This window comes from Mytilus trossulus, chromosome 14, assembly GCF_036588685.1.
Source record: "Mytilus trossulus isolate FHL-02 chromosome 14, PNRI_Mtr1.1.1.hap1, whole genome shotgun sequence".
Classification (NCBI taxonomy): Eukaryota; Metazoa; Mollusca; class Bivalvia; order Mytilida; family Mytilidae; genus Mytilus; species Mytilus trossulus.
In genome coordinates this window covers 51,918,624-51,944,104 of record NC_086386.1, presented here as the reverse complement: position 1 = coordinate 51,944,104, position 25,481 = coordinate 51,918,624, and the positions used below count along the sequence as shown (strand labels likewise).

The following is a 25,481-nucleotide window of genomic DNA, read 5'->3' as shown; positions in this document are numbered from 1 at the left end:
TGTGCTTAAATTAGTTTAAAATATTTATTCGTAGCGAATTGGAGAACAAGTTATTGCAATATAAATCCTTTTCCTCTTTGCGGGTGCGAATGCTGCTCTTTTTCGAAATCTACAAGGGTGTCTTTTACGTGAAAGATATATGTCACTCTCTTAACACGGGTCAGCCATTTATCATCCACTTCCGACGATCTATGACATCTATCATCATTTCCTCATGACAATACTCGCAATGGTGTCTAAGGAGAGCCGATAATTAGGTCACTGAAATTTTCTTCCCAGTTTGGGGATCGAACTACATTTTTAGGAATCTTTGTGTTATTAGTCCGATGCACTACCCACTATATCACGGCTCTCTATTTTTAGATTAAATTGTAAAGACTAAGTATAAAGTTTGCAAATTTCCTAATTTTATTAAAGGACATCATTGGTACACTTCTAGATGTTTATTGTTCAAATACAAAAAAAAATTGTGGATTTATTGAGAGCATGCCATTTGCGAGAATGTGAACATAAAAGTTATTGTTTGTAGAAATAAAATGTGGGATAGTATTGAATTAAACTCGAATTAGAAAGCGTTCTATATTTTCAGGTCCAAAATTTAATATAAATTAAAGCATTATAAAATGTATAGCATTGATCTATATAATGTAACCATGCTATGCTTATGTATAATATTTAACAAACGGATGACAATTGCCTACAATATAACACCTTTTTTTACGTTGTCAGATAGAACAAACAAGCCACATAGATATGACGTATGAATTGTATGTGGGCGTTTTTCAATAAAAGCGTACTTTTCAGACCTAAAAAAATTGGAAAATCAACTTGTCTAAAATTTAATTTCAAGAGTTACCTCTATAATAGACCTGTTTGTAAACAAAAATTGCAATCTTATATATTCTTTAAAATGACATTATTTTCATAATTTGTGTACGAAACTTCTTCTAAACACATATATTTTTTGCAATATTAAATATTTCCTATAGACATTCCAATTTTTTTACTTTAAAAACTAGGAAAAATATATCATTTTTTTCTGAATTGAAAAACCATTTTTATCGATAAAGATTAGACAGTACTGCACATATGAAGGTTCAACTCATGTTACGTAGTGGACATTTTGATGCGTTTCGTAGTGGACAAAACCGTTTCGTAGTGGACAAAAAGTTTCGTAGTTGACATCAACCCTATCATATGTTAATAAAAACATAATAAAAATTACATGAAACTAATCCTTGCTATTTATTTTGCACGAATATAATTAAAAAAATATTTAAAAAAGACTGCATGGTAGTGGTAGTGTCCACTACGAAACGTTTTTCTCCCATACTTGTTTCGTAGGGGACCGTTTCATAAGGGACGTATTTGCATGTTTTATTTTTTTCCCACAATCCCTATATTGCAATAGTAACAAGACTAATTGTATTCATCAAAGCATTTATCAAGCTGTACACTGATATTTTTTTCATAATTTTAAAACCAGATACTGAAGGAGATTTGACCCGTTTCGTAGTTGCCATTATCAAAAATACGGTATCACTTTGGTCCATTTAATGTGCTCAATTTTTCTTATCAACAATTTAATTGTCGTTATAAAAGCATCACTTCTTTTGTAATACCCTAATGTTTATATCTCTTGCAAACAAAAATGACATTGATTTTATAAAACTGTTTATTGGCAAATTTTAACGACTTCGTTTCGTAGAGGACATTTTGTGAGGGACACACCTTCTGAAATTAAAAAACCTATATTGAAAGCTGTTTATTAAAATATGTTGGCTCTGAACATACTTTTGAATTATTAAAGAACTTATGTAAAGTAAAAAAAACATGTATTTCTTCATTTTTTTACAATATTTTAGAGTATGAATGTTGAACAGGTGGTCTAGGGACATGCCATTTTGGTTGTTTTGGACCATTCAAGAGTCAATATCTTATCAATCCCTCTAAAAATAAACTGTTTCTTTGATTAAAAATGTTAAATCTAATTAAATGTACTGACTGCACAAAAAATTACTTGCAAAGATCAAACACATTTTTTTTAAAGTGGCTGGGACAAGAAAATACGTTTTTATTGAAAAACGCCCATTTATCCGATTACATTGAGATTTCAACAAAATTTGTTTTCCAACTAATAAAAATACTTCAAACGTCATATTGCTCGGAAGTACTTGGTTTTGATTTCCATTTGTACTTATATTCATTTTATATATGTGTATAGATATATCGTGACTTTTGAAATATTTCCTGTAAATTTCATCATATGACTCAAGTCCTTTTTTAACATTTATTTGGGTTGATGTTTTCCTAAAACAATCTTTTTCATACCATGGAATGGATTTTTGTTAAAACCCTTTTTTTGTTATTCAGCATTTTTCTCAGAATCATGCATGTAAAAGGTCTTGCTGTTGGGGTTTGTAAAACACAACTAAGGTATGTAGATATTCTTTTAGTGTTAAAAAGGAAATTTGAAAATGATAAAATTAAACTGAACAACAATACTTAGAATGCAAACCATCGACTGTAATTCACATTGATTTAACTAGCAGAATATAAGGGAAAAAAAATATGTTAATGCGACATTTTCCCCCCATATTTTAGCTTCTTTTGACAATATTTCACAGATAAAAGGAATGGCAATTCGTAAAAATAGACCACATGGAATGTCGATTCCGAAGGTAAAGAGTTTATAATATTGTAAACAAAGATATCATGCTTAAATGGAGATTTTTGAGGTTAACAAATTTCCTGAGCCGTCAGAATCAAATATCCCTTGTAAGCATAATTTAATTGTTAAATTCAACCGAATGCTCTTTGTATCTAACTTAATGAACACTATAGATGTCTTTGAAAGTATAATTCTAACAAATATCCAATTATAAATGTGCATCCCTCCTGGTACATGGGCGTCTCTTATGACTGACAAATACACCAGCCAAAAAATCTCAATATATATAGAAATCTTTTGAAAAAAACCATTTTATACATACCATAAAATAACTGTATATTACATTAAGTTGAATTATCAGTAAAATGCATCACTGACTGTTTCAACAATATGCAAAAAATTGTACTTTTCAAAATTACTAAGAAAGGTTTGACCATTTCTGTGCACATGAATATATTTGTTGGTTATCGGAAAAATATGTCCTCCATGAAATTTGCTAACTACAAAAACTCTTATTGTCATTAAAACGAATGTTTATTTGTTCAATATTGAACGATTAGCGTGTAGTGAAAAAAAATTGTGTTAACCTCGGTGAAATTGTTGCTGCCATCTTGTTTACACTGGTTACGAAAAGAATTTCGGCCAACTTCATCTATCGAAAATTAAACAACGTCAAGATCAATTTTCAGAAGTCCTCTCGACCAATCATATAAACATATTCCCCAATATGCACATCATAAAAGAATTATTAAGTAATAAACACCCAAGACAGATGGCAGAATATGTTGCAAATTCTATAATATTGAGCAACTTTTCCGGTTTCCTTTCTCTACTCAATAATTTATGCTAAAAACAAATTAATATCTGTTAGATATGCATCTGAAGCTATTGTGTTATCTCTGGCAGAAAATAGGAAACAAGTTATAAAACTGAATAAAAAATCCATTATTTAACTTTGGAATTCTCTCATTCGATATCATCTAGCGAATTTATACCTACAACAAACAAATTCCAAGGACACAACATATATTGGCTATAACTGTTATGATAATAAGCATTTAAGGATGTACTTAGGTCAGGTTAGGTAAAAATTAAGAAATTAAGAAATTAAAATTGATACTATAAGCTGGTAGGGCATCAATTAGGGATAAAGATAAGCTAAAAATATTGATAGGTCATGGACCTCCTTTTCGAGATATTTGAGATTTAAAATATGGCGGGAAAAGCCTGACTAAGACTTTTACATTTTATTGGGATTATATTGGTCTAAAAAAAAATAAAAAGATCATCTTAAATTTTAGTAAATGACGTTTTATGGCTTATTAAGTCTTATATGGAAAAAAAATGGGTGTTATGAGGCAAATATTTACATTGTATTGTATGGAAAAACACCAAGGATTCAGAACATTTGACTCAAATTCCAAAACCTCACCTAAGCACATCCTTAAAGCAACTAGGTAGCTAATCGATAGGAAATATAACCATGATAACACTTTTCATTCAGGAGAGAAGGAGACAGCATAAAACATGTGGTGGATTGTTGTTTCAATTTTTACAAGCAGAATGGAGAATGTGTGGGTAAGTTAAAAGTACACAATTCATCTGAATTGATAAAAACATTCAACACATATGAATATTTAAAATGAAATGTGTTGTTATACAAAGAATTGTGAAACCAATTTACTAAAAGGTCTTATGTCATGGTCAAGTATGATCGTCTAGTGACAATTGTTTTGAATGTCCAGACCAATCAAAAATCGATAATTTAAAGGACAATAAATTTAATCAACATCAAGTAATTAAGTACATTGCTTAAGTTCTACGTTTTTGCTCAGATTAAAATTATTTGACTGTCAAAAAAATATCTTAGTTAACTGTTGTTGTTTTTACTAATACCCGTATAGTTGATATGCACATGATGTCATAGAAACCAATTTAAACATAGAATACATCGTTACAAGACAATAATGATAGGTAATTCAGTATAATAAATTAAATAACCCATATCTTAGAGGGTGATAAAGCAGATTTGCACCCCTTCAAATAGCATTGTCAATATTGATTCGTCGCGGTTGACAATGTTTTCTCAGGATAGCAACACGTGTTATAACCCTCTCAGCTATGTGTTATTAATATGGTATCGTGATACTGCATGCAAATTTTGAAGGTCAAATTCAGAACATTTCTGTCAAAACATCAAAAATGAATTCATCACGTGTACCAATTACTGAAACGAACTTCAAACCAGCTCCGTCTTTCATATTTACGATCTATCAAGCTTGTAACTAAGAAGTTTTGTTTCACACTGACTTTCAAATTGATAGTTTCGATGTGGTTTTTTTCCCGAATAATTCCTACATATAGTTAGTATAATCGTATAGTCATTTTAACTTCACTCCTATTAGTACCAAGAGCAGAAAAAATATTACATCTTGTGTGGAAAATGTATGCTGTGTCATAAGATAAGATAAGAAAAAAAACTTTATTTTGATTCGGCATGAGTACAAATAAGCAACACAAGCTCTAAGGAGCTTTTGACCGAATATAAAAACATATAAATAACATAAAAACAGTGTATTTTGACATATATAACAACCTGTAATACAAAGTTGAAATCTCATATACATAGCGTGCAATAAAAAATATACAACAAATTTTCGAATGAAGTTAAAACATGCTTGACCATAGCAACCAAAAGCAGCATAAATAATAAACAGTTCATGAATTATCTGCAAGCAGAACAGTGACATCCCAAACTATTCCAGGACTGAACAATAGATATAGGAAGATGTGGTGAGAGTGCCAATGAGACAACTCTCCATCCAAATAACAATTTTAAAATTAAACCATTATAGGTTAAATTACGGCATTCAACACGGAGCCTTGGCTCACACCGAACAACAAGCTATAAACGGCCCCAAAATTACTAGTGTAAAACCATTCAAACGGGAAAACCAACGGTCTAATCTATATAAACAAAACGAGAAACGAGAAACACGTATATATTACATAAACAAACGACAACTACTGTACATCAGATTCCTGACTTAGGACAGGTGCAAACATTTGCAGCGGATTAAACGTTTTAATGGGCCCAAACCTTCTCCCTTTTTCTGAAACAATAGCATAACATCACAACATAGAAAAACATACGATAAAATATCAATTGGCAGACTTAACTCAATCAAAAAACGTATGATTGCACAATGAAGACTTTTAAAATTTGAAAAAAACTGTTTTCAGTCCTGATATGGTTTGGAAGACTTCCATAAAAAAGCAGCAGCAAATTTGAACGATTTTTTTACCGTGACGGGTTGACTTTATCTGTGGAATTTCAAGAATATTTACATACCTGAAAGAATGTATATTTAGATTTTTTGACATTTACCAAATTTTGTAACCACACAGGAGCTATGTTGTTTATAATTTTAAAGGTTTCTAGAGCCATTGTTCTTATCGATCGTCTGATCTGCAAGGAGGGCACCTTAGCTTTAAGTAAGAGGTCCTCGTAGGAGCTGGTAAAATCCTCGTACACAAAACGGAGTGCTCTTTCCTGCACCTTTTCTAGTTTTTTGGAATTATTCTCAGTGAAAAAAATGTCATGCCAAAGGGCAAAAATTAAAATTACTAAGAATAAAAGTATGAAATATAGTAAGTTTACTAAGTCTATCCAAAACTGAGCCTAAACGTTTTAAAACATTTAATTGCTGTGATGCCTTCCTACAGATTGAGCTGATATGAACATAAAAAAAATAGCTGGTAGTCTATTTCAATGCCTAATAATTTTACTGTTTTTTTCACATGTGAGGTTCGAATTTTGAATATGTATAGATGGATTATTTTCAAAAGTCTTTTTGCCAACAGCTAAAACTTGAAATTTGTTAGGATTTGCTCGCATTTTATTTACCATAAACCACTCAATAGGTATTTTTGAATCAGATTCCAAAGTTGAAATTAATAAATCGAAATCTGGAGTACCAAAAGACAAAGTATTGTCATCTGCATAGTTACATAAACTTCAATTTTTAACAAAAAGAAAAATATCATTTATAAATATGTTAAACAACAATGGCCCAATGTTCGCCATGAGAGCAATCAATATGAATGCTAACTCTCGCGACAGAAGTATTACTGAAGCTATGGATATTTGCAGAGATCTGGTGCACGACAGGGTGATACAACAACTAATTTCTTTTGATAATCTGCTTTCCTTGGATGAAATATCAATGTATCATTGGTCATGTTACAATAATTTATGATAAGCTCTTTAATAGTAGTTAATGAACTAGTTAAGAGCACTGACAGATTAGTTGTAGAACACTTACTAGAGGCCGAGATGAAACGATATTTAAATGTTTTTTTGGGTAGTTTAGGTAGCCAATACATAGTAGGGACCTTCAAATGTTGAGAAGAAGCCTTAAGCTTTGATGTGGTTGTGATATGCTTGTTTACTAAATGACTCGCTGTGAAGCGGTTAACTATAGCTGTGAACGGATCCAGTGACGAAAAGACGGACCTTAGGACAAACGAAAAAACTTAAGCCTTCTGTGTCTTAACACAAAACCGGAAGTTAGATTCCTACTTCTAATTGAAGAAATCATTTGAGTACTATAAGCACAATGGCACAAATCGACAATTCTACCAAAACACCTTCATGCGGGAGCTTATAAAAGCTCCTACATTTGAGGGAAATTTGTTGTTTATTAATCAATATTATTAGTACCATCCAGCTGAGCTATAAATGATTCAGTATAGACCTGTGCAAGACGTATTGATTATGATCATTCTATTTGGTTAAAGTTGATTGATGTATATGCAGGTGCTTACCCTTCCGGAGCACATGGGATCACTCCAGTGTTTGGCGACGTTCGTGTTTCTCAAGTCTTCAGTTTTCAGTTTCCTTTGTTGTGCTTTGTGTACTATTGTTTGTATATTTGTCTTTTGTTGTTTTTTTGTAGCCATGGCGTTGTAAGTTTATTTTTGACTAATGAGTTTGAATGTCCCTCTGGTATCTTTCGCCTCTCTTTATGAATTGCTGTTTCATTTTTATGATTGTTGTTTCTTAGATGTTAAAGACATCTCTACAAGTGATTTATTACTGCCAACACGATATGGGTGCGTATGCAATATCCGATACAGTGGTACATGTATGATACGACACCCAAGTTATATTACACATTTTTTTCGGACTAAAAAATAATTTCTTTGTATATTCTTGTGATTCCTTACTTACTCTTGTTATTCTTTAATATTGCTTACTAATTATCAAGGTTTACGCTTCATATTTAAATAAGACTATGTGTTTGTGATTGCCAACGACACAACTCTCCATCCAAGACCACATGTCGTTAAAGTAAGCACTTATAGCTAGGTTACTGTATGATCTTCAACATGGATAATCGGATAACACTATAAAGCAATTGGGGGCTTTATAAATTAATAATTAAAGAATAAACGAAAAATTGTGTATTAAATAAAATTTCGAAATTTTAAACCTTATACTTAAGTCCCCCTAACCCCTGCATATCAGTTTAACTGCAGAAATGCATTTATATATCAAGCGAAAATTTGAATCTAAATTTTTTTTTTTGGGGGGGGGGGGGGTAACGGCAGTTAGTTCTTGTATTTGCATTAGAAGAAGAATGTGTTACTAATCCGTTTGTGCTTTTATTTTGCATTTGTTGGTGATGCATTTCGTTCATCAAATATTTTTCATGCAAAATACTATAATCAAATTTGGAATTATTTATCTTTGAAAAATATCACAAATTGTCAGCAAAAATTCAGTAGTTTTCATAACTAAATAGTTTTATCAAAAAGTTCACTTTTAAATTTACACAATGTTTAAAGAAAATACAACAAAGTGTCAAAACTGAACCACTCCATAGCACACTGTGTGCCTACATTAGAAAATGCCTGTACCAAGTCAGGAATATGACAGTTGTTATCCATTCGTTTGATGACTTTTGATTTTGCCTTTTGATTTTTGATTTTCTTTTTTGAATTTTCCTTGGAGTTCGGTATTTTTGTGTTTTTACTTTTTTTTCCAGTATTGGTCTAAATTTCTCGTTCCATTATTATATTCCTCTTTCAATCTCATCATCCGTGCTTCTAGATTTCGCCATTTTCTTTTTCTTTTCGGCGCTGGATCGCCCCTATTGACAGCCTCCACGGAGTTCTCCAAAGTTGCTTGTTGGTCTTTTAAGCATCTTATGAAAGTCCACAAAGAAGGGTGTCTAACCGAAACAGTGTTATTCCAGAGTCGATGGAAACCTGCAAAATTAATAATAATTAAAGTATATTAATATCAAGTAAAAATATGTGATACATATTAATTAAATACTTCTTTGTGTTTGACATGACTGTTTTACACTTGTCATTTTGTAGCCCTTGAAAGTCTACTTTGCTGTATGAGTCAAGGCTTAAATTGCTTAAATTACTACCTAATTAGGTTTTAGATAGAGTTGTCCCGTTTACAATCATATCACATATTCTTATGTTTATATAGACTTTAAACATAAAACCAAATTTGTAATATGGAACAGAGAAGCAAACGCTACAGCTATACATACTTGTACTGACGTGAGTTTATACATAATAAATCAAATTTTAATCATTTACACCTTCAGTAGCCGGGTGGGGGGGGGGGGGTAAATGGTGTCCACTATTTTAGAAAAGGAATGTTTAATAATTAAAGAATAAACGAAAAATTGTGTATTAAATAAAATTTCGAAATTTTAAACCTTATACTAAAGTCCCCCTAACCCCTGCATATCAGTTTAACTGCAGAAATGCATTTATATATCAAGCGAAAATTTGAATCTAAATCGTATTAAGTAAAAAATATTCTGAATGGGAAGTTTAAATTGAGACCTTTTTCTCGTCAGATTTACTTTTGAAATAAAAAGATAACACTTACTTTCAACGCAGTTGTGTGTTCTGTTGTTCATATCTCTTTCATAAACATTCCACATCTGGGGAGGGAACAACCCGTTCAAATTGTTTCTTTCGAAGAAGTCAAGAAAGTCCCTTAGTCCATTATACCGCCTGCAGAATCTCTGAGTTCTACGGGATGTTCTCAACAAACGAAAGTTCTGGCGCACAACAGTAATTGGTAGGTATCCAATGGTAATAACTTTACGGACAAGGCTTTTTACTGCTGGTCGTCGTCGGTAACTTGCCGCAAGACCTAAGTTCTGGACTTTTCGCTACAAACTCTGATTGACGTGAAAATAGCAACCACTAATTTGAGCGCGTGGAAGCTCAGTTTCTACTGCTGCTATCAATGCGAGCTCAAAATCACAGATGACTACTTGGGCGCCATCTGTGCCGTGTGATTTGTCGAATTTTGACTTTCAGTGTTTCTAAAATATGTCTATAGTCACCAATATTGCGATCAGTCATTAGATAGTTTACAAAACACATCACCCTATTACGGTACCGGCCGTGAATGGTAAAATATTGTGAATATGGTCTTGGACAAGTTCTGAAGGTCCCGTCGCAATATATCTCTTTACATTGTCTAAGATTCAATAAGTTTTCATGTGTTGCATATATCAGAACACCCCAACCATTGTTTTTGTACAACAGAAATCTATCTTCCGACCATGTTCGTTTCCAATGCCCGTGAATAGAAAATTCATTAATATCATGAGGCACAGCGAGGACGTGAGCTAGTCGAGTTCGTGTCATGGTGACACGGACTCTGTGGAATTCAGGAATATGTTCTCGATCCCCGCCTCCTTGTGCCACATTTTTCGCAAAGTTGTTGTATACCCGCTTTATTGGAACGCTTGGGTCTTGTTGAATTGCACTACGCAAAGACTGTAATGTTGTATCGACTCCTATTCTTCGTGTGTATGGGAACCTTCTTGCAAAATAGTTATAATATTAGGTGCTTGATCATTCAAGTTGAATATATTTGTTTGAGGCCCTGCACTCTTGCCTCAAACATCGCTAGTATATAGCATGAATCCTCTGCCGTTTTTTCCTGGTATTTGACACCGTTGTATATTAACACTTTTCCTCCGCGATTTCCAGCAATGACCCTAGCAGCCATATTAGAAATGTAATTGTAAAGGGCAGCTGAGTTCTTTATATATACCATCTTTTCATGGGAACTTTCAATTCACTCAAATATGTCAATTTCAAAACAAAATTGACATTTCTATATAAGGAATAGGGGCCAATGCAGTGCCATATTTTAACACTTCCTGTGCTTGCATCATCAACGTGGTAACGCGCATCACCGTTATTACACACGTGCAAAGTGAGAAATTCTTGAATCATTATAGCTTACAATAGGTTGAAATATGAAAGAATATTTTCTTATAAAAAATAAATAAAAAAGGCGGAATCCGCGGCACACGTGTCTGCAATTGTAATCGCGTTTATGATAATTTAAGTATCAATATTCGGTTTTTTTAAAACAAGTTATATCTTTAAAAAAACATAAAATCCAACCATTAATCTTTTAATCAGTTAATTTTTTATCATAGTTTAAAATTGCACAATTGCACATAGGGCTAACGCCTGACAATTCTTAGTCCTATAATATAAGCCTTCGTAGGTTCATATCGTCTTTCTACGACGCTTTTTTATCAGAATTTTTTTTTAACAATCAAAAGTCTCGTGGTTCAGAATTGATAGTAAAAAAGATCCGATTAAAAACGTCGAATGAAGACGATATATACCTACGAAGGTTTATATAATAGGACTAGAGGATTTGGAACGTCGAATATACCTAGCTGTAAAGGTTTTTAAAATATAAAATGTACCCTGTGTTTAATAAGCATCTTTCTTTAATAAACGCTTAAACTAATTGACGAATGTGGTGTAATTAAGCGACTTTCTCTTCCGAAACAAGTCGATCTTTATTGAATACGGTCTTTCTTAGGGGCTAAGTAGTCCATATCGGGATATACACAAAGACCTGAAAGTGGACATGAAATGACCTGGGCCCGTATATGTGTCGATATATTGAAATTAAAATAACTTTTTAATTTTTCAATGGATTTCCTAAATATTTTAGTTTAATGAAGGGACCATTTTCAGGTCTGTAGTGTAACCTATTTATATCATATCCGGTGTGATATGTCGGACTATCGAACAGTCGGACTATAGAACCGTCGGACTATCGAACTATCGGATTATCGAACCGTCGGACTATTGAACCGTTGGACTATCGAGCGGACCCCAACTTCAACACATTATCAACTCATATTTCAAAATACCACTATCGAGTTTGTCCTTTATTGAAAAAACTCGTCAATTATGCGCGCCTTTGTGACGTCATAAACCAGATAATGGAATCACTTGTATCCCTGCACTATTTAAAATATTCATCAAGCGTCTTAGTTAACGTCATTGTGCATGATAAACAAACAAAAAATGATTGTTCTGTAGTTACTGTACTGTAGTCACAATATCCTTATCACAGCATTGCTGATTGTCAATTATGAGAATTCAATTTGACGAATAATTCTAACCCTAATAATCCAGTCGCTATATTACAATCACTTCGATCACCCCATTAACCTCTGGAGGACAATGACCGTAAGGGGGCGCTGTAATTATTCGAGTTAGAATAATTCGTACAATATAGCATTATAGTTATTAACCACTCGCTCAACATTGGAACGCACGAATGACGTTCAAAGTTGGTGACGGAAATGCATCGAACTCGAAAGTGTTCTATTCCTCCAAGTATGGAATTTCATGTTAATAATGAAAAAATAAAATTTCCATAGATATTTAGAATGGTAATCAATTTATACTTTTTATTTTTATATTAAAGTCATAATAAACAAGTGACCGGTGAAATATAATGCTATTTCAATTCTTGAACCAATTGAATGCATACAAACATCATAAACTTAGTGCTCTGTGCACGAATTTATTATTTTTTCGCATAAATTTCGTATAATCGTCAATTTTTTTTGAATTGTGTTGTTATGAAAATAAAGCAGGTTATTAAAGTTCGTTTTTTGAAGTCAAAGTTTAACGAGTGTCACCTGTTTGTAAACAAACAACAAAAAGCATGGATATTGAGCACGTGTTTAATTAACATGTACAATCAGATAATTATAGTTCATTTTAAGGACATCCATGTATATTGCGATCACCGAAGTTTTACCAGATGGGTCACACTGAAGTCACTTTGCATACAGAAAATATATCGGTGAAATTACTTCCTGGAAGGAAGGAAGCAATTAAAATAAAGTAAACTTCTTCTGAATATGAACAAACTAAAGAATGTTCTTCAGAAAAAAGTATATGTACATAAGTTTTATAATGAAAACTATCCATTGAGTTATAAAAATCATATGCATTATTCTTTTTTAATTTAAGGTTCCTCATGACTTTACATTTTATCATTTTTCAATCATTATTCAAAATTAAAAAAAATAATGTTAACTTATGGCAGTCATAACAGCATCATAGCTATCATGACTCTCTTACGACAGCTTTGATTTACATCCTATGACATCTCATATGATAGTCATAAGATGACCATATTAAAATATATCTATTTCTTTGCGTTCCGTTATATCATTAAGGGGGTTTTCCCTAACTATGTATATTTTCCCGGGTTAGGTGTTTGCACGGACGGTTTCGATTGAGAGTATATTAAGGAATGTGTGTGGCTATTTTGATAAATGCGACGTTTGTTATAAAGTTAGAAAGGACGTGTCATTATATATTCCAGATTGCTTTAGTTTCCCTCATTCCCTCTCCATCTAGACATAGCTTTGTACATTTGGTGCTTATGTAATTATATAACATGTTGACATTGATTCATGTGTCTGATCTTTATTGTTTTTTGTTTGACTCGTTGATTATAATTATGCGATCTTTGTAACGAACGCACAACCTTATTTCTTGTTTGTTGTTTATTTTAGTTAGATCAGAAAATATTTATTTTAGTACGAATGAAATGAGGTAGAAAATAAGTTCTAATATATTAGGACATTATTATATATTAATATGAAACTTTCGAAAACCAGGCCCCTCTATTATTGATAGTTTTACACGTAAGCAAACAACAAAAAATGAATTAACGTTGTCTTTTGTCACTGAAAAATAAGTTGTTTACCTCATCTTTTGAGAAAGTTTTTTTTATCCACAAGTAATTCATATCTTTATTTTTTTCAGCAAGGCTAAGAATAAAAAATGTAAACATAAAAGTACTATTTCTAATATAATTGGAATGGTATATCGAAATTGTCAAAATCAAAGGCTCGGTTATTTATGCTTAGCATCGGAACGACTTGCAATAAAGTGTCATATTCCAGACTTGGAACAGGGATGTCAGTACACCATGGTAGATTAAACGTGATTTTATGTGAGGCTAAACATTCCGTGTGAAAGTTGTGCATAGTAGCAATATACATGTACCACAATTGCGGAGACATGCGTTATAAATAACCAACATTAGTGGGAGATATTATGGACATAATTGTGCAAATCGTGATACAAGCATGAAATTTGGTATAACGGTTAACTAAATGATACTTATAAAAAAATCCGCTGCTGGCCAGAAAAAATAATCATTTTTTCAAGATGGTCACCACACATTTTGAAAATGGCGTCATAACAAATTAGCCAATATTTGTTAATCCTTTGAAAGGTGTGTTATATGTAAAATCCATTGTTAGATTTGATAAAAAGGAGATGACAGTTACTAAATAACGACTAGACAATACATTAATGTAACTTCAGGTGACTTCCGGTTTCAAAATGTCGGCTAACGAGTCAAAAATTTCGAATTTTTTTTACTTTCAAGCAATTTCACAAGGGATTTTAATCCTTGAAAGATGTGTTATGTATAATTCAATGTTAGATACGATAAAACGTTAAAAACAGCTCCTTAGTACGACAAAACAACACATAACTGAAGAAAAATAGTGGTTTCCAGTTTCAAATTAGATGCAAATACGTAAAAAATATTTTAATAATTTTCATCAACTTAACAAGTAATAACACAAGCATGAAATACAAGCATGAAATTTGGTATACAGGTGGACTTAACGATAATTAAAAGAAATCAGGTGCTGGCCATAAAAAAAACAATTTTTTCAAGATGGCCACCGATCATTTTGCGAATGGCGTCATATCCAGTTGTAAATCTTTGAAAGTTGTGTTATAGGTATAATCCAATGTAAGGTTTTATTAAGCGTAAATTACAGTTCCTAAAGTACGGAAAAACAACACATAAATGACAAAAAAGAGTGATTTCCGGTTTCAAAATGGCGGCAAAATTTTTGTAAATATATTTTTTTATCATCTCTTTGTTAAGATTAAATACCTAGTTTTGTTAAAAACACAGGTTCGGACAGAAGCCAAGAACAAAACTCGTACAAGGAAGGACAGAACGGTAGCATTTACAGTAATCAACACAACTGGATTTTTCGCCTCCTCATTTCAAAAGTTCCCGACAGGAGGAGGCAACTTTAACGGTAGTCGAAGAAGTCCTCGATTTTTTTCTTTCATCCAACCCCAGTGTTCATGAATTGGTACATAAATCAGGCTGAGCCCAAACGTATCCTCCTTGATACTCTGCTCTTTGGATGTGCTCCGAAAAAAACTCTTGTAGGCGGAACTACATCACAATGCCGCTGCTTCCTGGGTAAAAAATTACATCTTGTCTCCTTAACAGCAAATAGTGATGTTGTTCTGTCATACATGATGCAAGTAAATGCTTCTTTTATGTCCTTGTATGTGTCTTTATACTTCAGCAAAGAAATAAGTACGTCCCTTACATGTTGAAATACTTCCTATGTCATCCAAACTATTCCCTTAGTGTCAAATGCAATGAATGTATGAACGAAAAGAAGAGTAGCTACACGAGGACCAAACGCATTTGATATATCACGTACAGGAAGCCATCATAAGTCTTCATTTCTGCCAAAACCTATTTACAGTTTGTTCCACCATTATTTTAAGAGTGCTGCAATTCTTAATACTACTACATCTGTGTCGGTGCTACCTTAAATTACCGTCCTACAACAATTTTCATAATCAGACCGAACATGTACAAACATTCGTATATCTGCTTCTCCATGCTTATAAGGGGTCGCTGGAAAGTATCCTTATTAGTCTCTACAGAAGCATTTCTATCGGCAAGACACTTGAAAAATTTCGTTTCGTTGTCATCTTCATAGAGAAAACTACTCCAAAACCCAACTTTTGTCTTCTCACATCTAGCCTTTCAATGATTCATTTTGTAAATCTAACACAATATCTACTCTTGAATACTTATCGATGCAAGATTTTATTTAAGGCCGTATAACACAATCGCAAAATCATCCAATATTGATTCCCTACAAGGAGGCCTGGAATTAACCATTGCTGCTCTATCAACGATAAATGCGTCAGAATTTGGATCTGCAAATTACAAAATGTTTCAAGTTTATCCATTTGCACCGATTTAATACCACTGTTTAAAATGACATTCGAAGACAAAAACGGAGGAGCAGTTTGTCTTTATTGATTAAGAAATATTCCAAATTAATTTGTCCATTGCGACAAAAAATAAAAGTCTAGAAAAGATATCTAAGAGCTCTAGCTTTGTTTTTTTTTTAACAAATACGTTTACAGTTTTATTTTACCGACATATTAGGAGTTGTTCTTTTTAATCTGGTTATAAGAAACCGGTTCTCCTTTGTTTTGTATTTGCTTCAAACGATCTTCAAATTATTTGCCTTTGATCTTTTTAAAGAAACCCTTATGTGTTCATTAAGTTCATCTATTATAGAATGCCTCAAACCACTAGATCTTGCAAATTTATCTGATAGTCTACTGACTTCTGGTCTAGCTACCATCAATACGTTTTAATGAGGTCTTCGGTTAAACCTATGACAACAAATCGCCCTTTACAATTGCATTATTCTGTTTTTGTCTGATCAATTGTGTTATAAGAAAAATATTTTCTGGTCTTACGTACAGTAAAATTATCATTTTCAAAATCAATTGCCACCTGTGGGTGACTTAAGAGAAGGGAAGCCATATCTCGGAGAAGGTCGGTCGCGATCGAGAATATGTTACACGATCAAGACCTAAATGATTACAGTATCATGCTTTATATGGACTGTTTGTACAAAATCTGACTCATGAAATAAGCATACTACCAAATTCACAAGAAGTTCTTATTTTATAATTGATCGCCAGGAATTGAACTGTGGTAGAGATGACTATATTTTCTTACGCCAGTCTATCAAATCATTGAACGTCACAGAGTCATGACATGATTATAATTTCTGTGTTTAGCTTTCTTAAGCCGATATATACCTTTCAAGCTAAAACACATAGAGTTATCTGATGCGCGTGTCTAGTCCTAGGTACATTTGAACATACATACAAGAATATGACGCTCTAGGTATTGCAATAATGGTTTTAGTGAGGACACATGATCCATGTGTCCATCTACCTTCACGTAATATATCACCCAGAATTTTATAACAAGTCATTTCAATGTGAAATCCACCTTACATGACGATAAACTTATCTTCTCTGTTCAAATCAGGCAATTCCCACTGAATACCCATTAACAAAAGTGGCTGATCTGCCGTTACTATTGATGTTTTTCTCGTTTTGATCCCGTCTTATCCATCAAATACCTGATCAATGCAAATGAATTGGCTTGTTGTTAAACAGTGGCATCATATATTTTATACAAATCACTCATTATGTCTATAAATAGTTTGCGCATGCGCAAAATTGTTAAATCATGTATGTCATAACCTTGAAAAATGTTATCAAACCAAATCATAATATCATTGAAAATCCCAAATCACTTATCTTATAGTAAATAGTTAAAATATATTTGAATGAATATTGTTACATTTTCGCGCATGCGCAAACCCTGTATGTGTCAAATACTCATGTCTAGTGAATTATTCACATGTAAAGAAGGTAGCTATCAAACCTGACAGCTGTGTTTCACTAAAAGAAGGTAAACGAAAAGTTTTCCAGAAAAAATCAGTATTTTCAAACTGAAAAAACAGCCATTTTAGTAAACGGCGGTGGCCATCTTGAATTTTTTTTTTTTTAATGGCTAGCAGTAGTTTCTTTAAAAGTATATAATAATGATGCTTTGCGGTAATTTTCATGCTTGTATCATCATTTGCACAATTCCCTCGATTTTGCCTGCTAATATCTTCCACTACATGGTTCAATTAAATAATCATAACAAACATACAATTAAATATAACAAAGAAAACAACATTTTTTTTAATTTGATAGGAAAAATGATTTGGTATTGTATAAAGAAAAAATATAATAGATCATAATAACTCTCCTCTGATACAGTACAAATTTGTGAAATAAAAATTTCGTCGGTACCACAAATGACAACTACTACCCTTTCGGAAAAAACTGAAACCACCTCCATTATGTGGTGGGGTTTGTGTCTCTGTGCTGTGTGTTGTGTATAATTGTACGTCTGTTCTTTTTTTAACAATGGCGTTGTCAGCTTTTTTGCATGAACCCCCTGACGGGTTCATGCTTATATATTGGTGAGTTTTGGATGTGTCTATGGGCCACTCGATATCTCTCGGCCGGAAGTCAGAATAGATTTCTCGGAACGTCTCGAAAGTTTTCGGTCATTTATACAGGTCTTAACAGGTCGTTATCAATTCTTTGATATGGTCCCTTTATGGCCCTTGACGATGCAATTATATTTGTTTTAAAACGACCACTGTATACTGTGTGTATCTAGGTCAATTATAACTTGGTAGTGTCTGTTGTCTCGATAACATGTAAACTAATTATGTTTGAAGATTGAACCACGGAATACTGTGTATTTCAACATAGACTTACGAGAGAAAAGATTATGGTTAAAATATTAACATTAGATCGGAAAACATAAAGCTAATATTATAATAATTATAAAATTTATTTAATTCAATTCGAATCAAAAGAAATGTATATAAAATATATACTGTATTTATGTTTCTGAAGAAACTAACAATGATTGAAATCTGAATGTTTTCCGAGTTGCAATTAAGACATAACGTAAGTATTTTATATGACAAGATACTCTGCTTTGGTATTTTTAAATATTCATTTGTACAGGAAACATAAAAATCAAATCTTTATAAATTCTTGCATCCTACTAAAATAATGTTTATAAACAATAATCCTAATATGTCTACGCTAATTATTTCATATGATTTTGTTATTTAGGTTTTATGAGTAATTATTATTTATTTTTTTGTATTATAATATATCCATAAAGCGGAAAGTAAGATAAATTTATTAAATATTCAAATTTTAAACGGTTGTGAATAAAAATACTTGTGTGTTTTCAATTCATAAAGCATCATTTTAAATCCTTGCAGCTCACAACAACCGTAAAATAATTTACAATCATCACAACAAAATTTAATTACGACCATAATGTTGATTTTTTTATACTGTTTTAGTATGCATTTAAAAGCCTGTGCTTATATATTTGCATAGTAATATATTCACATAGTGGAATGTTTGAATTTAAAAACAGATTCATTCGATAAATAAAATGTCCATCCGTAAATATTTGACGTTCGTGTTTATTGATAAATATATTCATAGGATTTAAAAAAAAAAATACTAACAGGAACGTTAGTTTATTACAAAATTTCAATTCAATTTTTTTTTTTTTTTTTTTTTTAATAGTTTTACCTTATAGCATCTACCTATTTATACTATTGTACGGTTTTGAAAATTCTATTCATTGTGTTGACCAACTATTATATGTACGTCTTGATTCATGCACATTATAGATCACATTATAATAGCACACTATCGGTTTGCGTTCTCAAAAATTCTGAATAAAATGTCAATGAATCTGGAGTCAACACATTTAATGTAGGCCGTTTGACATTCGAATTCAACTATCAGATTTTCCTGAGTATCAGTGAGATGCTTTCTATTTACTATTTCGTGCGCTAAAATAAGACTTGCATGCAATACTATACATTCACTTGTGAAAGCTTATGTTCGTTTTTGTTATCTTAATACAGGACACGACGGAAAGAGCTTTACATGTGACTTTCAAGCACAGTCATCATTACTAATGGTATTCAGACCTCGAGTTGTTTCTATTTTGTTTCATTTTTGAGTCACTGTCCTATTATAAACTTTGACCTGTTCGAAAAGCTAAGGATTGTCTACCCAAATAATAGATTCCTTAACTTTGTAATGTATTTAGTCTTTTAACATTTTTCATTCGAGCGTCACTGATACTTTTCTTGTAGACTTAACTCGTGTCTGGCGAACATCATTTCAATTCTGGTATCTTTTTATATCTACATACCTTTTTGCGTAAACCCTTATTTAAATTGGTTATTTTGAAAGTGTGTAAAGGTATTCATAAACTTCTGAATTAAGAAATTCTTCGGCAAAACAAAGTTTCCTTGTATAATGTTTGAATTGATTTAAGTAAAATCAGGAAATCCTTAAAATCTGAGATGCTTTGTGAGACCAAAATAAGTCTCTTCATAAGAAGTCCAGATGAATTGCTTGCCACAGGTTTAATCGAAAACAACATCTACCATGTGAACCAAATATGAAGATATGATAGATAAAATAAAATCATTCAGAATTCAAGATAATAAAGGAAACTGAGTGCATAAATTTATATTGCGATAGGTTTGTGCAATTTGCATAAATCATCAAGTTAGTAGAAATTAGGATTTGCCAAAGGGTTATAATCGGAAACATTATGTACATTCTCAAGTAATCAATAAAATAGTTGAGCTTTAAAATAACTATTCAAATAGAAGCTGTAAACATATACTTTCAACTGGCTTCTTCTATTCAGTCAATTATTTCAATTCAAAAGCAAACACAAATTCAGCAACAATCTTTTGGTGACCCGGCAGTCAGCGGTCTTAGGTTCATGTATTTCTTTTCTTTTTTTAAAGAAAGCAACTTGTTTTCTCTTAGAAGTATGAATGTCCCTCAAGTATCTATCTCCTGTCTTTGAGGTGGGCATTTGTGTTGTATAATTATTGTTAAAATTAAAAAAATATCAAAACCTCGGGTCGTTTCTATCTGTAGACAACTATTGCCTAACCCAAATTAAGCACACCGTGTCTTACAAAAAAATAATCTTTTTGCATTTTGGTCGTAATTTTAATATTTATATTGTCACGTCCACAAACAAACAACGTGTCTAACATTGATAATTTTTTTTTCAGAATGCCCGATTGGTCATTCTTCGAAGGGGATACAGTGTGAAAAATGCGTGAATGGACAATTCGGACGAAAATGCGCAGAGTTGTGCCAGTGTAAACCCAATGAAAGGTGTTCAGCTGTATCTTATTTTAAATAAACTGTATACATAAGACTTATAATCTTACATTTGAACACATATCTTCTCCGGTCAACTTGTTATATCTGAAAAAAGGATTTCATTCCAATGGATGTTTAACATGATTGATTTGAGACAAAAAATGACCAATTAAAACCATTTTTGATGTTCAACCATTTCCAAATCATTGTTTACCCTCACTTTTTCAAGTGTTGTAGAATTTTAAGTTGGTACCCAACACCTTTACTAAAATTAGTTTGGCTCGTTTAATTTTCATAAAATGTTGACAAAGTATTTACTTTGACCTTTTGACAAAAGTATAAAAATTTCAGAAACTTTGAACCAACCATTTTGTCGTATTCCATTAACAACACAACGTAGTTAAAACGTTTAGCTAATTTTAAAGAGTTATCTCCACCTCATGCTCCATGTAGTGTTAGATACCACCTTAAGCAAGAGCAAGATAATACTTTGTAACTTAAAGGACAAAACAAGACAATTCATAAAACAGTACGAGAATTTGACTACGGCAAATGGCATATTATAAGTATGAGGTCATGTGTGGCACATAATTTTTCTTACGGTTATCTGATTCAAAAATTTGGTACACACTTTCTACACACACATTCATGCGTGACAATTCAGAAAGTTAAGAAACGGTACGTGATTATATGCTGTTCTTCATCTCTATTCAAACCGATGTCTGTGTGTAAAGAATATAGTGGCTTCTTGTAGGACGAATAGCCGATGGTATACACGCTTCTTCTGCCTTTAACTAATATTGGTTGATATATGTTGCTTCGTGTTCATTTATTAGATATAAACTGTTATGAAGTTGTCGTTATTCCAAAAAAAAGTAGTAGTTTTTTATTAGTCATTTTAAAATCTTTATGCCCTGGATTTAAGGAAATTCAAAATAATTAGGCAAACTTTTAAAGACCGTATAGGTTCATCTCTTTAAAAAAAATGAGGTTAAAAGTAACTTGGTGCCTTGCTGTCATTACCGTCTGCCAAATGATCATTTTAATCTTACTGATAGTATAGGGAAGCATATTTGATGCACAGAAAGTGTATACATGAACATTTAACTTAAAATACAAAATAAGTATAATAAAACAATTTATAAGTTTTATTTTATTACACAGCTGTCATCATGTGAGGGGATGCATTACTGTTACAGTAGAAGGTAAGATATTGATGTAGTATGCATGCTTACATTTTATGAAAGAAGATGGTCGTTGGGTTGTAAAGAGTAGGACTGCCATATAAATCAAAACCGGCCCTTAAATCTTCAATGGAATATCTGTAAATATCGATAAAGCGTTTAAGCATTAAACACATTCGATCAAAAACTGTTTGAGTTTAGATTTTACAATTATGTTTACGTCATTTTCTGAAATAAGTTTATACTTAACAACAAAAGACATGCCAGTAACAATGATAATTTTTAAGATGCTGCAACTGACAGGGTTTATGAGTTTGCGTTTTTTTTTTCAAATTGCCTCTATAGCGTGAGATTAAAAAAAAAAATTGTCAATATTTCCGTGATCCTTGACCTTCTTTTTCTTAAAGCATCATAATATCATAGTATGATCAAAGGACAGACAACAAACTTAAAGGTATAGCTAATCTTCAATAATATGTCTTGTCGTGCCGGGGAAGGGGGTACTGACTATCCGTTTGGGTATAACTGTGCCGACAGCACTTACCAAATCAGTCATACATAGACAATGTCATGCTCAAAAGACCCTGTTCTCACCAGCAGGGTATGAAAGTACCCCCCCCCCCCCCCCCCGGCTTGTCATATCTATATACATGTATGCCAGTTTTATTCAATTCCTAGCAGTTTAAACATAGTCTTTCCGCGGTTGTTATGTGTTATGTCACTTTTGGAAAGAGAATGTGGACCTAAAATGCATTGTAACAATCAGTCGCAATATTGTTTCAACTAAAGGTTTCGTAGATTGAACCAATTTATTTTAATAGTTTTTGAACGTCTGAATGGTGTTTCATCGCATTTAGGCTATTTCGTGGTGGCCAGTTTTTGTTGGTGGAGGCAGCCGGAGTGCCCGGAGAAAACCACCGACCATCGACAAGAAAACAGACAATCCTAGTCAACTAATGTTGAAGCCGAGTGCACCCGCTCGAGATGAGTTCGAACTCACAAACTCAGTGTTGAGTGGCTTGTGATTACAGTAGAAACTACTTAGATCATTCAGCCACCGAGGCCATAATGTCGTTTCGAAGTCACGCTTGTATTACTATACTAATAAAGAATACAGAGTACTGGTTTTATCAAATATTATTAATTGAACAATCGGCAGACTTAAAAAAAACCAAAAAACATCGAGATTAATGAAAACCAAAAAATTTAAAAAATCAAGAATCACAGATTAAAAACCTTTTATGTATTTGGCTTCATGTAACATTATTAATTTATGACTTTATTTTATCACACTTTAGACGGGACCGAACCGACAAATCCTCAGTTAAATGGTAATCCAGCCGAACAGGCTTCGGGTATGTTTATTTTTATGTTTGTGAGCCTGTTATACATGATAGATAATTCTACAGATGAAAGAAAATACTGTCACATGATATAGAAAAAAATAAGTGTGTACTCTGCAATCATTAAAAACGATAAGCAAATGTTCGATAGTCAATGTTTTTAAACTGGTTATACTTTAAAAAGATAGTAAACACCAATCTTATTTAATGTAAGAATTTCTACCAGTTAATAAGGTATGAAATTGTTCGTTCAAACATATAGAATATTAATATATTTCAAAAATCTGTTTCACTTTGTGTACATTTTTCATGTTTTTAAAATAAAATTGAGAATAGAAATGGGGAATGTGTCAAAGAGACAACAACCCGACCAAATAAAAAAAACAACAGCAGAAGGTCACCAACAGGTCTTCAATGAAGCGAGAAATTCCCGCACCCGGAGGCGTCCTTCAGCTGGCCCCTCAACAAATATATACTAGTTCAGTGATAATGAACATTCTTCTAACTGGTGTGGGAATTGAATAAATTGGAGCTTAAAACACAATATCCTTCAGCTTCCACTAATTGGTGAAATAACTCTTCACTACAAACAATGTTGTTTCAGAAATGTATTCCTATTTGGATTCAGACAAAGATTTCTATGATCACTGTACCTGTTATATCCCAAAATCTGGATTTGCTAAACATTGCTCCTGGATTGCGTTCAAACCATGTAAACAATTAAAGAGTTACATACAGTACTAGTACGATGATGTTGATAACAACTATTTTGCAGCAAAAATACCAGAAAATCGTGCAGATAAAACACTGTACAATATTTTCATCTGTTAGCAAACCAGATGAATAAGCTAGAATTATTAGCATATGATTATGAGAGTGTGGAGACAAAACAGTTTAGCTCTGGCTAAAACTCGTAGAGTGTACAAATCTCGTGTTAAAGTTGGTTAGGGAGGTAGACCATTGTACGTACTTGGATATCAGATATATTGGTTAAACTATCTCCATTGTTATCAATTGTTTGTATAGCTTACATATTTAGTACCGCCCAATTCTGTTTATGCCTGTCACAAGTTAAAAAAAAACTGTTATTCAGTGGTTTTCGCTTTTACTCTCACGGTGTTACATATTTGTTTTTCGTTTATTATTTTGAACATAAATTAGGCGGTTAGCTTTCACATTTGAAGTGTTTTGATTTGTCATTTCAGGGCATTTTATAGTTGACTATACGGTATTGACTTGTCACATTTTTTAAGGCTATACGCTAAATGATAGTTGCCAATTGCATGTAGTATCTTTTGGAGAGTTTTCTTATTGGCAATCATATCACATATTTTTTTATGAATAATACTCCGAGGCGGATCCAGAATTTTCCAAAAGGGGAGGGGCGCTGCATTTTACGTTGTTGTTAACAGTTAAAAAAAAAGGTGAAAATTTTTCCCAATACAACCATGTGAATTAAAAAAAAAGAAAAAAACAAAGGGGGAAAAGGGGGCGGGACTCTGACATTTAAAGATTCACCTGACGACATGTCATAATTCTTTTTATGCTAACGTTTAAGTACATGTGTATTGTTGTATTTTTTGCAGGACATGACGATGTTGTTACTTACATGACATGTGTAGCAGTTGGAAGTGTTTTAGTTGTCGTCTGTGGTCTACTAGTGAAGAACAGAGAAGCAATTTGTAGACGAAATGGTACTAGCATGACTGCCATGAAAAATGAAATCACAAAAAGAAAGCGACAAAGTGTCAGTTCTGGAAAAAACAGCGGTAAAGACAAAAAAGAAAGCTTGTATGCGGAAATAAACGAAAAGTACATGATCAACTTTGACGGAGAATGAATCAGAATGTTGCAACATTTTATTTCAATTTGCAAGCTAATGGTTTTTTTTGCATTTGTGTGTATAGATTATTTCAGAAACTATAACTTTCTCGTTTACTACTTATTTTCATTTTATTTTTAAAAATATTCAGTGTGAGTGTGGTTTGTCAATTTGTCGAGTTCAGT

The 25,481-nt window shown here is 32.5% G+C and overlaps 1 protein-coding gene across 1 annotated transcript; it reads left to right on the top strand.

Annotated features, from left to right (window-relative positions):
* Positions 1 to 2,254: 2,254 nt before the first annotated feature.
* On the top strand, positions 2,255 to 25,481 carry LOC134696278 (uncharacterized). Its single transcript, XM_063557976.1, has 6 exons — positions 2,255 to 2,436; positions 4,176 to 4,249; positions 20,854 to 20,959; positions 22,112 to 22,152; positions 23,430 to 23,486; positions 25,061 to 25,481. The coding sequence occupies exons 1-6, from the start codon at positions 2,333 to 2,335 to the stop codon at positions 25,312 to 25,314; spliced, it is 636 nt and encodes a 211-aa protein (XP_063414046.1). The 5' UTR covers positions 2,255 to 2,332; the 3' UTR covers positions 25,315 to 25,481.